This window comes from Oryx dammah, unplaced genomic scaffold, assembly GCF_014754425.2.
Source record: "Oryx dammah isolate SB20612 unplaced genomic scaffold, SCBI_Odam_1.1 HiC_scaffold_10, whole genome shotgun sequence".
NCBI classification, from domain to species: Eukaryota; Metazoa; Chordata; class Mammalia; order Artiodactyla; family Bovidae; genus Oryx; species Oryx dammah.
This window is the reverse complement of record NW_024070194.1, coordinates 51,873,351-51,889,840: the sequence shown is the minus strand read 5'-3', so window position 1 is coordinate 51,889,840 and position 16,490 is coordinate 51,873,351. Positions and strand designations below refer to the sequence as shown.

At 37.4% G+C, this 16,490-nt stretch overlaps 1 protein-coding gene across 1 annotated transcript in view; it reads right to left on the bottom strand.

The window, feature by feature from the left end:
* CUBN (cubilin) overlaps positions 1 to 16,490 on the bottom strand; it is a 263,097-nt gene that overhangs the window by 210,275 nt on the left and 36,332 nt on the right. The window contains exons 18-21 of the mRNA XM_040248967.1: positions 5,504 to 5,648; positions 5,105 to 5,283; positions 2,095 to 2,260; positions 1,509 to 1,725 (exon numbers count right to left, since the gene is read on the bottom strand). Coding sequence (XP_040104901.1) covers positions 1,509 to 1,725; positions 2,095 to 2,260; positions 5,105 to 5,283; positions 5,504 to 5,648 — 707 coding nt within the window. The remainder of the gene's footprint in view (positions 1 to 1,508; positions 1,726 to 2,094; positions 2,261 to 5,104; positions 5,284 to 5,503; positions 5,649 to 16,490) is intronic.

The following is a 16,490-nucleotide window of genomic DNA, read 5'->3' as shown; positions in this document are numbered from 1 at the left end:
GGATAAGGAAAAAATGTTTAAATGTTTAAAAAATGGATGAGGAAAAAGAAAATGAAATACAAAGAAAGGGGGAAAAGGGAATCAAGAGATATCTATGTCCAACAAAGACGTAATAACAGGGGCTAGATTTACATAATCTTTTTTCTGAAACAACTGAAAACCTGGACAAAATAGATAAAAACAATGGTTCTCAAGACACTAGATATCAAGCAGTGAAAGACAATAACTCTTCAGAGACAGAGACAAGTGAATAACAATGATCAAACTGTTTCTGAGTAACTTAGCTGCATCCAAAAACAAAACCCAAGAATACTTAGAGTAATACAATAGTGTCTGGTACACAAACACAAAACTGAAAATGTCTGTCATCCTATCAAACATCGTTGTTCAGTCGCTAAGTCGTGTCTGACTGTTTGCGAGCCCATGGACTGCAGCACACTGGGCTGCTCATATTCATGTGCATTGAGTCAGGGATGCCATCCAACCATCTCATCCTCTGTTGCCCCCTTCTCCTCCTGCCCTCAATCTTTCCCAGCATCAAAATCTTTTCCAATGAATTGGTAATATCAAGTATTACCAACTATGAAAATAAGGAAAGTATAGCCCACATGAGAAGAAAAATTCATCAGTCATAATATACCAAGAAGGACTGAATCAGCAAAGACATCAAAATATTTATAACTGTATCCCACCAATTTAAGATGCTAGAAGGAAAAAATTAATATGTAAAGTAGGGATGTGGAATAAAATATGGCCTCACATGAATTTCCAGAAGTGAAAATTACAATGTCTATGATGGAAAAATGTACTTGGTAGGATTGATAGCAGAATAGACACTATAGGAGAAAAGATTGGTGCACTTGAATACAGAGCAATAGATACTTTCCAAAATGAAATGCACAAAGACAAACTCAAATAAACAGAGTATCAGTGAGTTGTGGGACAATATCAAACGGCCTAAGACAAGTGCAATTAGAGTTCCAAGGGCAAAAGAGACTAAAAAAGCATTTCAAGAAATAACAGTTTCAGATTTCATTAAACTATTAACCCTCAGACTAAAGGAGCTCAACAAAATATGCTGACTGGGAAAAGTCAGATGAAAAACGAGTACATACAGAATGATTCCGCTTTTATACAATTTCAGATATGCAAACTAACTTACAGTGATAGAAAGCAGTGCAATGATTTCCTGGGGTTGGGGAAGAGGGGCAGAAATGAAGACTTATAGAAGGTTTGAAGGCAGGAAGAAGATGTGAGGATGATGGATATGAGCACTGTTTTGATTTTGGTGATGCCTTCATGGGTATATCCTCACGTCAAAAGGTAATTACTAATGCCCAAGGCTACATAGTAGTGAATAATGATATAGAAAAGGTCACTGAGAAGTGTGTTGATCTCACTTATTTTTTATAACACAACATGGTAGATTTTAACATATTTTACAGAAGCAGGAACACAAGAAAGCAGGAAACTTTCATGTTAAAAAGCAAAAAATAAAATATTCTCACCTCCCAAGAGATGTCTGAGAACCAGTGTCATAAACTTCTAGATAGTCCTTTGTGCAATTGTAATGAAACTCCAGATGAAATTCTCTGAATCTCAGATGAATCAGGTGACCAGGTTGGACTATGATGTGCCAGGAACAACTGATGCCATGGGGATAGATATTTGGATGGCCAGGACTTTGGATGCTTCCGGTTGACTCTGTAAGAACTTTTCCACAGGCTGTTGAAATAAAAATAATAATTATTATCCAAATTATTTTTAATTCTGATTAAAATTAGAATCAACAAGCTACCTGGAATTCCAAATAAAATAATCTGATCATAACCTCTTAAAAGGTCACAAAGGAAATGTTTCCTTTTGTGCCACCTAGGATAACCTAAATTTTTCTCTTATTAATAGGCATCAGTAAAGCACTGAGATGTGCTGATTAGGAAATATATATTTCCTTTGCCTTTAAGTGTACTTAAAAATTTTTACAGCATAGGTGACTACACACCTACAGTATAGATTAATTTTCTATAATAATATATTTCCATTGTTCACTTATTCTGATACAAGCCCCAAGGGCAAAGTAGAAGAATCACTTACCCAAAGCTTCACTGCTAAATTCAGCCACAAAACCATGGTTTTCAGTAGAAGAACTTTTCACAAATATGACATGAAGAGAATTGTACACGGATGTTATAAACGAAGGGATGTCTGTGCCACAATGCTTTTCGTTTTCAAGAGAACCCAAAATGGAACTGCTACCAATCTAAGTAAAAAAGATATGTTCAAATTTATTCTCCTAGATATTTATTTTGGAAAACTACTTCAAGAATAATTTTTTAATAAAGTCTATTAATATAGTAAAAATCAATTTGAGAATATTTTAGTTGCCCTAAAAGAAACTCCATCCCCATCAGCAGCCACTCCCCATTCCCCTCAAGCCTCAGCCCCACAAAGCCATTATTCTGTTTTCTATTTCTATGGATTTCCTCTTCTGAACATTTCAAATAAATGGCATCATACAATATGCAGTCTTTTGTAACTAGCTCCTTTCACTTCGCATAGTGTTTTCAAAGTTCATCCATGTTGTAGTGTGTATCATTACTGCATTTCTTCTAATACCATATAATATTCCATTGCATGGATATATCACATTTTATTAATCCACATATCAATTGACAGACATTTAGGTTGTTTCTACTTTCTCGCTACTATGCATAATGACTGTAGTCATTTAGGTACAACTTTTGTGTGAATGTATATTTCATTTTCCTTCAATGTATACCTAGAAGTGGAATTGCTGGATCAAATGCTACCTCAGTGTTTAACTTTTTGCTGCTGCTGCTGCTGCTGCTGCTAAGTCGCTTCAGTTGTATCCAACTCTGTGTGACCCCATAGATGGCAGCCCACCAGGCTCCCCCGTCCCTGGGATTCTCCAGGCAAGAACACTGGAGTGGGTTGCCATTTCCTTCTCCAATGCATGAAAGTGAAAAGTGAAAGTGAAGTTGTTCAGTAGTGCCCAACTCTTAGCGACCCCGTGGACTGCAGCCTACCAGGCTCCTCCATCCATGGGATTTTCCAGGCAAGAGTACTGGAGTGGGGTGCCATTGCCATCTCCTTAACGTTTTGAGCAATTGTTTTCCATGACAGCCATACCATTTAAATGTTCACCATTGGTGGGAAATGTGTAAAAGGGTTCCAATTTCAACACTTGTTATTATCTGACTTCTTGATTATAGTCATCCTAGTGGTTATGAAGCAGCATCTCATTGTGGTTTGATTTGTATTTCCCTGATAATTAGTGATGTTGAGTATCTTTTGTATATCTTCTTTATATAAATATATAAATTCATATTCTTTGCCCATTTAAAAATTAGATTATTTATTTTTAATTTCAATGAAGTTCAAATTTTTCAGTTTTTCTTTTGTTGTATTTTTTGTGTCAGATGTAAGAAGGCTTTGCCTAACCCCAAATCATAAACACTGACTCCTGTTTTCTTCAAGAATTTCATGATTTTAGCTCCCAAATTTAGGTCGGTGATCCATTTTGAGTTAATTTTTTTGTATGGTGTAAGGAAATGGTCCAGTTTCCTAATTTCATTTGTGCATATTCAACACTACTTGAAAAAACCATTTCTTTCCATTGAAAGTCTTGGTGCTCTTTTCAAAAATCAATTGATCATAAAGATATAGCAATTTATTTCTCGATTTTCTGTTCTGTTCCATTGCTCCATATTTTTATTCTTACTTGAATAATACATGTAATATCCTTACTTGATTATTATAGCACTGTTCTAAGTTTTAAAGTCATAATTATCACTCCTCCAATGTTGCTCTTTTTCAAGAATGCTTCTGGTTATTCTGGTTCCCTTGCATTTCTATAAGAATTTTACAATCAACTTATGAGTTTCTGTGAAAATTCCCAGTGGGATTTCAGTAGAGACTGAATTGAATCTTTAGATAAATTTAAGTAGTATTGTCATTTTAACAACATTAGTTCTTGTAATCCATTAATTTGAGATGTCTTTCTATTTATTGAGGTCTTTAATTTCCTTCCTTTGTCGTTTTCAAGAGTATAGATTTTAGATGTCTCTTTAAAGCTATATTCCTCAATGTTTATTCTTTTTTTATGCTATTGGCTGGGAGGGACTGGGGGCAGGAGAAGAAGGGGACGACCGAGGATGAGATGGCTGGATGGCATCACTGACTCTATGAACCCGAGTCTGAGTGAACTCCGGGAGTTGGTGATGGACAGGGAGGCTTGGCGTGCTGCGATTCATGGGGTCGCAAAGAGTCGGACACGACTGAGCGACTGAACTGAACTGAATGCTATTGGAAATGAAATTGTTTCCTTGATTTAATTTTCAAACTGTTCATTGCTAGTGTATAAAAAAGATAGGACTATCATATTTTGATCTTGTATCCCACAACCTGCTGAATTTATTAGTTTTGATATTTTATGTGTATGTGTGTGCATTCCTTAAGATTTTCTATAGACAACACTATCTGTGAATTGACATAATCATGTTTCTTCCTTTCCATTCTAGATGCATTTTATCTCCTTTCCTTGCTTATTGTCCTAACTAGAATTTCCAGTATAATGTTGGAAACACATGGTAAGAACAAACATCTTTGCCTTTTTACTGATGACACAGAGGCAAAGTATTTAGTGTTTTATTATTAAAAATGATGTTAGCTTTATACACTGCTGGATTCATTTAGCTAGAATTTTGTTAAGAATTTTGCATCTATATATTCATAGATGTCCTTTATCAGATTAAGGAAGTTACATTCTGTTCTTGGTTTGTTGAGTGTTGTTCCATGAAAAGATACTGAACTTTGTCAAATGCTTTTTATTTGCATCTATTGGGGTAATTAAGTGGGGATTTTCCCCCTTTATCTTATACTGATTATTTTTGGATATATAGCAGCCTTGCATTTCTGGGCTATATAATCCTCTTTATATACTGCTGGATCCAGCTAGAATTTTGTTGAGGATTTTGCATCTATAAACTAGTTTTGTTTCATGTAACTGAGTGAGAATAACATGACATAATATTTTTAATAACATCTCATCAAATGCAGATATTCAAAAGTGTTTTACTCTCACCTCGATATAATCTGTATCACAGTGGGCAGAACCTCCCATGTCAAAGGCAGTGAAGTTGAGAAGAACCACTTGACTTTGGGGTTGGCGGATGGTCCACACGCAGACTCTTTCTCCTGGATACACATTAGGGTAAAAGGGCGAGCGAATGATCCCTTCTCCAGTTAATTCTCCTCCACAAGCTGTGAGTATGAAAACAACAGTAGTATTTGTCCAGAGATAAATGACTGCTGCCCTCAATTTTATTGCAGAGTTTCACTCTGCATAAAGATATAACGCAATGTGACCTTACTATTAGAATTTTCCCCTTACCACTCGAGGACACAGAATGACTAAAATATTTCAAGAAATGAAAATGTTACAATCATGCAAATGAGACATTTAAAAATTAAATTTTCTTACCCACTTGATAAACAGCACTGAAACTAGCTCTGACAACAGAAGCATCCATTTTAAGCCTGATCCAGATACTGTTAGTAATGGATTTAATGTGAGAGCGGGTTTCATTGCCACAGACTTTTCCAAGTAAGGTTTGATCATCTCGAACCTAAAGAGAAAAATAAAAATTGATCTGTAATCCTAATCAAGAAATCTAATCAACAAAGAAAAAGAATAAAAAAAGAAAATGAGCACAAATACAAAAAATTTAAAATGACAAAGGTGATACAAATACACAGATTCTGAAAAACTTGTATAATAATTTTAGGTACAACACTATGTTAATATAGTTGAATGTTTGAAATGTTTATCCCCAGAAAAATCTAAATTACTAAAGTTATCTCAAGAAGGAGAAAAATAAAATCTGAGTAGATAATAAGTCATGGATAAAACTGAAAATATTACAAATAATTAGTTTCCCCCCCAAAAAACCTTTTAAAAGATGCTCTACCTAGTAAATTAAATTAGGCATTAAAGGAAAAGACAATTCCCATACATAATTTGTTCTAAAGAACCCTCAAACATGGAACAACTCCCAAATAATTATTCTCAGAATCATCTCACCAAAGCCCAACATAGATAATACAAAGGAAAACTATGAGTAGATCTCATCGATTAATATAGATACAAAAATCCTAAACACAGTTCAAGAAAAATGAATTCACTCTTTGTAGGCCTGTGTATCAAAACAAACATGAGGATAAGAGTGATGCAAGGACTATTAGAAATTATAAATTAAACTTGCCAATAGATCCAATAAGCTAAACTATTTTATCTCTATAGATGGCAAAAAGTGTCAGCATTTCTATTTATTAGAAGCAAAACTCTTAGAAAGTCAGGAGCAAAAAGAAATGTCCTTCATATAATAAAGACCACCTATTTTAAATCAACAGTCAGTATCTTATAGTGTGGTGGCCATGAATCTGGTGTATGGAGTCGTAAACTGGACTCAATTCCCACCTCTGTCGCTGACAAACCTCCACACTTAATAACTTCGAACAAGTTACTAAATCTAAGCCAGACTCAAGGAGCTGGATCAAATAGATGAAACCAACCTGTGAATTCCTTAGCAAAATGCCTAGTACTAGAAAAAGTGGACTAAAGAATAACTGCTGCTATTCTTGACCTTTCAGAAGTTTCTCACTCAAATCAGGAATTCATCTATGAATATACATCACTACTTTTGTTCTACAGAATTCTTTTGGAAGAGCTAGCTGTCCAAACATAGCTCCATCCCCACAGCTAACATTATCAAGGTATTGACAAACACCAGCACCTGTGCCTGTGACATAACTGTGAAAGAGTCACCACTCACAGAAGTGCACAACAAGCAAGCGCATTTTTTTCCCCAAAAAAGCATGACTGTCATGTTTGAGAATGTAGAGCGTGCTGATATTGCTTAACACAATGGTTCACCATAGGTACCTCAATTAAACATTCTGGAAATCTGTGAAGGCAATTTTTGGCTTTGTTTTAATTACTAGCATGAAGGTGGTTGGGGTGCTATTGACATTTAGTGGCTGGGGACTGGAGATATGAAACACCCTGAAATGTGAGAGACAGTCACACACAACAAGGGTTCTCCTGTGTCTTGTGTGTCCTTCATTGCAGTGATAATTATAAATGTAAAATCTACCTCTATTTTATATACCAGATGCAAAATACTTCTGCTCAAAATACTTCTAATATGTACCAGATTTTCCAGGATTACAAGTAGAATGTAAATCAAAAGAAGTTATTTTTTATTCCTGGAAATCTGTCAAAAATTGGTCACCATTTCAGAAAATTCATCTCCAATCCACATGGCCATGTCAGCTTGCATTTCTAGTGCAGCATTTATATGGTTCAGGGAGCAAGCAATTTATGACTTCATTCTGTCTTCAGGTGCAGCTTGCCCAGGCTTTTAACACACGGACATAATTTCTTTTACTTTGCTTTATTTCTCCTAAATCTTACTCTTACAGATTTATTTATATAATGTATGTATACAGTGTGAACTGATGTCATCTATGAATTTCATTTCAGAATAGTATAAGAGTCACACTGGAAGGTCTTGAAGTGTAGAGAACCACTGACTTAACCAAATACTCTGAACTCCCACAGAAAATTAGGGAATATCTCAGCAGAAATAACTTTTAAACTGAAAATTGAAAGAATATCCAGGTCAAGGGGAATGGACAGTAAAGGGAAGAGCTTACAAGTACGATAGCCAAAGCTGGTGGAGATATGGTAACATGTTACTCCCATCCTTAGCTGGTGGGAGTATAAATTTCTGGAAAGTAACTAGACAAATCTATCAAGAGTCTTGGAAATGTTCATAGTTTTGGACCTGGTAACTTCACTTCTAACACTCTGTCATAAGGAAATCATTCAAGATTCAGACAAAGACACACAAGGTTCCACATCAATATGCTCTATAAACATAAGAACCGAAAATATTCCAAATGTCTAATAATAGGAGGGTGATTAAATAAATCATGGTACAGCCATATGATAAAGCCTTACACAGATGTTGGAAATTGCATGCCTTTCCACTGACTCATCGCAAATCAGTTCCTTTCTGTGAGCTGTAACGTAAATTTCACATACTGCCATTAATTTATGTTACATAGGTCTCCAACCAAACAGCAGATCTCTTAGGGAAGAGAAAATTCCTGTACCACTTTTGTCTTCTAACATGAAACTCTGCTAATAGGTATCTGATGGATGCTTGCTGGTTCATTAATTTTAAGGCATGGTATGATGGTTCAATTTTTGTTAGAGACATACTACAGTGCCTAGAAACCAGAAAGCATGAACACAGAGTAAGAGAGCTTCCTGTTCTGGAATCCTCCAGGGTGCCATTTGCTTCTGCTAAGACTGCAGCGAATGTCTCTCTCTTCTCTTTTGCCCATTAGAAGATGACAAGGCAGAAGAAAAACAGCCAAATAGCAGCAGAGCTAGCTAAAGTGGGCCATTCCCCTGGGCCTCACTAATGAAATTCAAGGACTTCAGCAAGGAGAAAGGCAGTTGCAGCCCAAATGTTTTCAGAGGAACTTATAGGGCTCGAGGGCTTTAAACCTAGAAAGTACAATTGATTTTGGCTATGTTTCTCTCTCTCTCTGTGGAAATGAAACCTTATTAATTCTGAAAGTCTGTATTCTCCCTGGATCCTAGGCATGGCGATAATATAACCACAACCCTGAATGTTCTAGAGTGATACTAAATGCACATCCTGCATTCAGTATCAGAGGACTTGTGAATTTGCACAACATCACAAAAACCTCTTTCTTTTGTACTTGTGCAAGGGGACAGAATGCGTTATTTTTCTGATTACTCACATCCCTCCAGAAAGAGACTGAGTATCTCACAAGCTCATTGCCTTGTGACTGGTGCTGCTTCCCTATGGCCATTATTAAACGGCCTTGACTTGTCCTTGTCCTTGACTCTGGGCTTTGCCACAGGGCTTGTTTTGCCCAAATGAATGTGAGCAGAAGTGATGTGCCTGTTTCCAAGAACAAGCTTTGGGAGTCACTATGTGATTCAACCACCTTTTCTTTCCTGCTCTCACAAGACTAAGGGCTGGGGTCCCAGGGACAGATAGAACAGGGGACCAGACCAGCAGAGCTGCCCCTGACCCCACACTGGCATGTTAACATGTGTGGAGAATAAGCATAAGTCGTAAGCCACAGAAATTTTCCATTATTGTTTCTGATTTTATTGTTGTTGACTTTTCATTATTGAAATCTAAACTAGAGAAAGATGACTCATATTTGAGCCTGGTTTGAACCAAAAAAAAAAATCTTATTTTTTCTTAAGAAGTCAGCTGGGTGGAATGGGATAGAGGAGGGAGACTCAAGAGGGAAGAAATGTATATATCTATATATATAATTATGACTGATTCACATTGGTGTATAGCAGAGACCACCACAACACTGTTAAGCAATTATCCTCCAAAAATAAAAGTCAGCTGTAGTCATGCCATGGTCACTTGCCAGAGGCATCACCACACCAAGTCCATTCTTTACTGTAGGTCACATTTGCAAAGAAATGAGAAGGACCATTTCAAATTTTACTGTTCTGTGGATGAAGCCCAGATTTTTCATTGATTGTGCTATTTATTCAGCAAACACTGATTTTTTCAGGCTCAGAGATCGAATTTATAACCTGTGACCTATGATTTAACCCTACAGGACAGCCCAAATGCTTCTGATTTTTACCCTCAGCAGATGGATCAAAAAATTAGTTCTTAAAAAGAAACTGTTTCTTGGTGACCTAAATAGGAAGGAAATCCAAAAATAAGGGCATGTATGTATATAGAGAGCCGATTTGCTTTGCTGTACAGCAGAAACTAAAACAACATTATAAAGCAACCATGCTCCAATAAAAGTCAATTAAAAAAAAAAGACCATGTCCTGTAGAAAGAGCTAAAACTAATTAGGCTTAAAAATCCAGTTTATATGAAATTGTAGGTGTGTCTGGAGCCCAGTGACAAGTAAGCTTTAACATCTATAATGGATCAGGTCCCAACACAAGGCCTTAATATATGTGCTCATTTGTTTGTATCTGCTATGTGTTCAGATTTGTGTCCAGATAAAATGATTTTTAAAATATGGTTAAGTATAACATTCTAATTCAAAGCAAACCAAATATGCTGGCACTTAGGCTTGGTCCAACTGAGACAGCTAAAATCAGAGCCTTACTAACCTTACTATACAGTAGCATTTAACATGTGGCTTCTAGTGACGTGAGCCTCAAGCTGAAATGCCCCTTAGCTAAGTAAAGACTTGATCCTGGAAACCAGCCTTCGTTCATCCAGAGGGGAACCCCCTTCCAAATGATAGATTAAAGGGTGAGGGGTAAGAGATGACAGAAGCCACAAGAACTAAAAATTGTTTTCTTAGGTTATTATCTTTCACCATTATTATGTTTTGTGATTTCATAGTTAAATTTTTAAAGCTTTTTATGCCTCTTGAAATAGTATTGCTTTTAATATCTCTACCAATAAAGTAAATTTGTCCTTTATTTGTTTCTTTAATCTGCTTTTCTAAAACATGGAATACATGTCTAGTTTTACCTAGAAGTGTGTTCCTACATGATTGCAAACTCCAGTAGGTCAGCTGCTGCCACCCTCTCTCCTCCTCCTCCCATTGTCATCATTGGAATCACCGTCACGTTAATTTTCATTTCCTGGTGTGCCAGACACTGTGCTAAGAACATTCTAATAGTTTCCCTTTTCACTGAGCAAAGCTCAGTACATTTACACCCATGTACAAAGCCCTACAAAATTTAGTTCCTGTGTAACTCCTGTTTCTCTCTACATCACCTCTGTTGATTCTAGCCACATAGTCTATTTTCAATTCTTCATATTTGTCATGTTTTTTTTTCCTCAGTTCCTCCTTCTCCTGTATTTTTGCATTTCTAATCCCTTCTCATCTTCAAACTCAAAATGTGACATCCTTAGGGAAGCTACCTCTAACATTCAACTAAAGGCATCAGTCCTGTTATTTTCACTCATATATTTCTTTCCTTCATGATACTTTTCCCACCTTGAAAGTATGTAATTGTATGCTTGCATGTTTAATATCTCTGTGCTTTATACACCCATCCCCAACACAGAACCTGGGATGAATGTTGTTTGATTAACCATGCAGAGAATGAATAGATAAGTGAGTGAATGACCTCTTCTAATTATTCTATAAAGAGTAGTATTACTGTTCCTATTATGGATGAAGAAGCTGAGTTTAACTGATGTTAAATATCTTGCCTTTAGTGAAACAGAGAGTCAAAGTCCTTTCTCATGCTTCCATGCAATATTGTTCCATTTATATCAGAGAGTGCTGGCCATCCTCTTGATGTGCTCCAATAGTTTGGAGCTTTCTTTCTTTTTATTTCTCTTCCTTCCTTCCTTTCTTATTGTTGACTGTGCTGGGTCTTTGTTGATGCATCTGGGCTTTCTCTAGTTGTTGCAAGCAGGGGCTACTCTCTAGTTGCAGTGGACAGGCTTCTCATGGAAGTGGTTTTTCTTGTTGTGGAGCACAGGCTCTAGGACACGTGGGCTCACTAGTTGTGGTTCCCAGGCTCTAGAGCACAGGCTCCGGAGAAGGCAATGGCACCCCACTCCAGTACTCTTGCCTGGAAAATCCCATGGACGGAGGAGCCTGGTAGGCTGCAGTCCATGGGGTTGCAAAGAGTTGGACACGACTGAGCGACTTCACTTTCACTTTTCACTTTCATGTATTGGAGAAGGAAATGGCAACCCACTCCAGTGTTCTTGGCTGGAGAATCCCAGGGATGGCGGAGCCTGGTGGGCTGCCGTCTATGGGGTTGCACAGAGTCAGACACGACTGAAGCGACTTAGTAGCAGCAGAGCACAGGCTCAACAGTTGTGGCTCATTAGCTTATTGCTCTGTGGCATGTGGGATATTTCTGAATCAGGGATCTAACCCACATCTCCTTCATTGGCAGGAGAATTCCTTACCACTGAGTCACCAGGAAAGCCCCTGGAGTTTTCCTGATGATCTTGATTTCCATAGCTCCTCTTCTCACTCACTGCTCTCCATCTCACTAGTTCCGTGGGGTTTGTGATCTCCACATAAGCACACAACTCCTCTACACACAGGAAGGATTTATGCCATACAATCCCTTGAAACTCCAAACCTAGGTGGTTCTACCATCTCAGTCTATTCCCCGGCTCCCACCATGCCAATGGGTAGAACTGTTTTCACCTGAACAATAGCATATTTTATCACTTCATTAAAAAGCATCAGGATGACAAAGCAATTTTGGAAAAACTGTGCTGACAACAAAAGTGCTAAGAAACTAGCCAAATGTTTCTAGTCTCTGCCAAAACTCCAAATCCAATAGGCTAAGAATGCAAGTTACTGGACATCGCCTGATGTCCTCTTTCTTTCTGCCATCTCTGGAAAGACACTTCTTTGAACTAAAATTGATTTCAACCTGTGCTTCACTAGAAAACGGTGCTACTCTGGTGTATCTGCTTGCTGTAGCCGCATTCCAGCTTCATTTGTCAGAGGTCTTACTCTTTCTCTGCCATTTGGGCTTATGTCCTTAAGGACTTTTCTGTGAATTATCAGTCATGAGGCTCTGACCAACATATCCCTTTGAGGGTACTCAGTGAACTGAGGCAGACGGGAAGTCACGGACCTCCCTCACCCAATTCTGAGGCTGGAGCTGAACAGCTCTGCTGCCTGACAAAGAGCAAAAAGAGGTCCTTTGTGAATCTGAAGTCATCCCAAGACCTGTGGGGAGTGGGGAGATCTGTGCAGGACCCAGCCGGGAGCAGTGGGAGTGGAGGAGAGGAAGGAGGGAGGTAGGAGGTGATGAGAGGTTCAGAGGGAAGACTGGTCTTCAGTGTTCCAGCTGACTGTGCTTTCCCCCTTCCCCATTAATTTGATTCTTTCTTTAAAATCTTAAAGATTTTATCTTATTTTGATATGTAGCACTTTCTTTTTACTTTCTACGTTGTCTTTCATTTCACTTTCTATTTCCTTCTTTAACCCAGTAATTGCTCAGGAGAGTGTTTATAGGTTTTCAAGAAGTCGGACATTTAAATCTTTTAACAGTTTTTTCTACTTGCATCTCATTATACAGAGATGTACAATTTCTGCATTGTGATTTGCTGGGATTGGCAAGAGGTCTAAAATATGATTAATCTGTCAATCAGTGAGACTTGTAGAATGGGTACACATGCCCTAGATTTCAGAAGCCAAATTTAGTGTTACTTCTCCCCATCTTATTAATCATATTGTTTTTGTTTTTCTTTCTTCTTCTAAGAAGGAACAACTTCCCCAGAAGCCTCCTGTTTCCGCAGAAGGCTCCTCTCTTCCCCCTTCCCTTTCCTGTCTTGGTGGGGAGGGGACAGATGATGTGGGATGGGTCAAGGAGATCTAGTGAGGTGAACAGTTGTATTTATTTCCTTCCATACCCCATTTCAAGCCCTGCCGGCAGCATCACACAAGCTTCTGAGATTATCATTCAGCCTAGTACTTGCATTCTCTGGGATTAAAATTAAACTTTCATTAGTACCTTATGTGTCCTTCACTCAGACTTCTGATGACTTACATCATTTATGGAATATTAATTAGGTGCTGCTTTTTATTCTGGAAAGATAGTTTTGTCACATTTTTTGAACTAGTCTGCAATTTAAAAGCTCTCTTAACAAAACAGGCAGACTAACAGTTGATCTATTCTTGCTGTACTTATTCTTTTGTTATGAGCCACATCACATTACCCATGGGTAATATACATTTTTAGAAGTGGAAACTTTAGCTGAGAGAGTGATATAAGTCCAAGAATTAAAATATAAATGTGCGTTTCTTGTTTTAAAAAGAAGAAAGATATGCTGTACTGAATGTGGCAATACCACATTTATGATCCTTTGCAGTTAAATTTTATTCTCAAATAAATGTTTATGGAGCTTTCTTACTGAACACAAAGTCTTTCCAAACCACACTACATGTGAAAGAGACATACTAGAGATTGACATTTCAATCTACATGTAAAGGACATATTCACATGGCAACAAGAAATCTGGAATTATAAAATGAGAAGATTTGGGATTCTTAGAAATACATCTCAGTTTAGTTCAGTTCAGTCACTCAGTCATGTCTGACTATTTGTGACCCCATGAACTGCAGCCCGTCAGGCCTCTCTGTCTATCACCAACTCCCGGAGTTTACTCAAACATATGTCCATTGAGTCGGTGATGCCATCCAACCATCTCATCCTCTGTTGTCCCCTTCTTCTCCCGCCTCAATCTTTCCCAGCATCTATTCCCACTCAAAAGAAGACTTCCTATAATCATTCTCCCACACCTACCTAGAATTACCTTTCTGTTCTTCATCCTTCCTAAAATGTTGGGGCGGGGGGTGGTCCTTCTCTCTCTCACAAATAGAGTTAATAAATAGCAAAATCATCCTTCTTCCAAACCAGCAATGTATCTTAAATACTACACTTCTTTGTTTATTCCTTTGATTAAACATGTCATTTTGAGGTACACTTTTTAAAACTAAAACCAGCATTTAGGAGAATGATATATTGACTCATAATCATGTCATTTGAATTTGGTAATTTGGTTCCAGTATCACTTTACCCACTGTCTAAAGCATATGAAAAGTGTTGGATATACTTTTCCTAAAAGGGCTTAGTTCACAAATTTTCCCAGTAGACAGATATGATTAAAGGTCAGAACTTTGATCTAAGTCAATATACATCTATCTAGACGACTACATGTAGGTACAGTTAATCCTGTTCCAACAATAACTAGAATTTGACCTTTGTGATCTCAATTTTCTCATTTATAAAATTAAGGATTTTTATTAAATGACTTCTGAGACTCTGCTGGTGCTAATGTTCTATAAATCAATTGGCTGTATTTCTGTAGGACAGTCAAGGTTATATAGAAAAGTCTATTCAATTATTCAAATCACTGTATATGACCTGTCCTTCTGATAACAAAGTTCTTTTATTTTTTCCATCAACAACCCTTGAGGGACATTTGATCAAGACTCTGTGGTTATTAGTGCACATTAGAATGTTGATACTTTAGTGGCCAACTATAAAAGGGTCTCATCCGATGTCTCTGAACTAATGTGTTCAAGGCAGGAGTCAGAAATCTGACTTGAGAAAGACTTGCATTTGTAATGGTTTTAATTCTTCAAGCTTCTTTTTTAATTTATTTCCTTGATTTATCCTTATAAAGTGTAGGAGGAAAGGTAGGGCATCTTACAGAAGTAGGAACTCAAGTATGTAGAAAAAGAATTGTCCAAGGCTTCACTAGTGGCTCAGATGGTAAAGAATCTGCCTGCAATGCAGGAGACCTGGATTCAGTCCACCTGGAAAAGGGAATGGCTACCCACTCCAGTATTCTTACCTCGAGAATTCCATGGATAGAGGAGATTGGCAGGCTAAGAGTTGGACACAACTGAGCGACTACCAATTTCAGTATACAGTCATCACAGGACTGAACTAAAATAAGAACTTAAGAGTGTTGGGTGGAGATGGTGGAATAGAAAGACCCAGAGCTCAGTTCCTCCAATAGGGACACCAAATTTACAACTATTTACAGAGCAGCTATCAATGAGAATAACCTGAAGACTAGCCGAAGAGATTCCCAACTAAATATGTAAATAAGGAACCACAATGAGACAGGCAGGAATGGCAGAGATGCAATATAGTCAAGACCCATAACACCAGGTAGGTGGTCCACAAATGGGAAGATAATCACAGTTGCAGAAAGCTTCCCCCAGGGAGTAAGGGCGTCTAGCACAGTAAGTACTCTCTTAAGTGTGAACTATTTTTACTATTCCTCAATTAAAAAAAAAAGTTAGAAATTTAGTTTTTATTTATATAACAAAGCCTAAAATTGCCTCATAATGAAAAACTCTGATGTACTTTATGTGGGACTTTAGAAAACATAAAATGACTGAATATACACATTTACCATCTGAGTTTAAAACTTCTAGATTTAAAATATATTATTGTGGTTTCATTGTCAATGTACTTGTTCATTATTGAGTTAAGTCTAGATCTTATGCTAGAATTCTATGCTTCCTCTCTCTGCATGTGGAGGAAGGAAGATGGTAAGAGGTTACTTGGGTTTTTCCTGGAAAAATGAATTGGTCTAACTTACATGGGCAAACATAATTGTCAATGCTTCCCTAAGTTTATTGAAAATGATTGTACCCAACAAAAAGTATTTTGTTTCTCTTACTCAACACTCTAATTTGTGGCTTGACCAGCAGTTAAGCAAGTGAAATACCAGATGAGGCAAACAAAAGCTGCCTTTTTGTCTCAGATAGTCTTCTTATTACATCCATTACACACATTTAAATCAGAGTTAAAGTTTTCAGTAGGAGGGCAAGCAGAACGGATGAAGAAAAAAAATCTCTAAACTCTAAAACAAAGATTATTCAATGCTTTAAGTTAACTCTCTGCCACTATCTAGCTC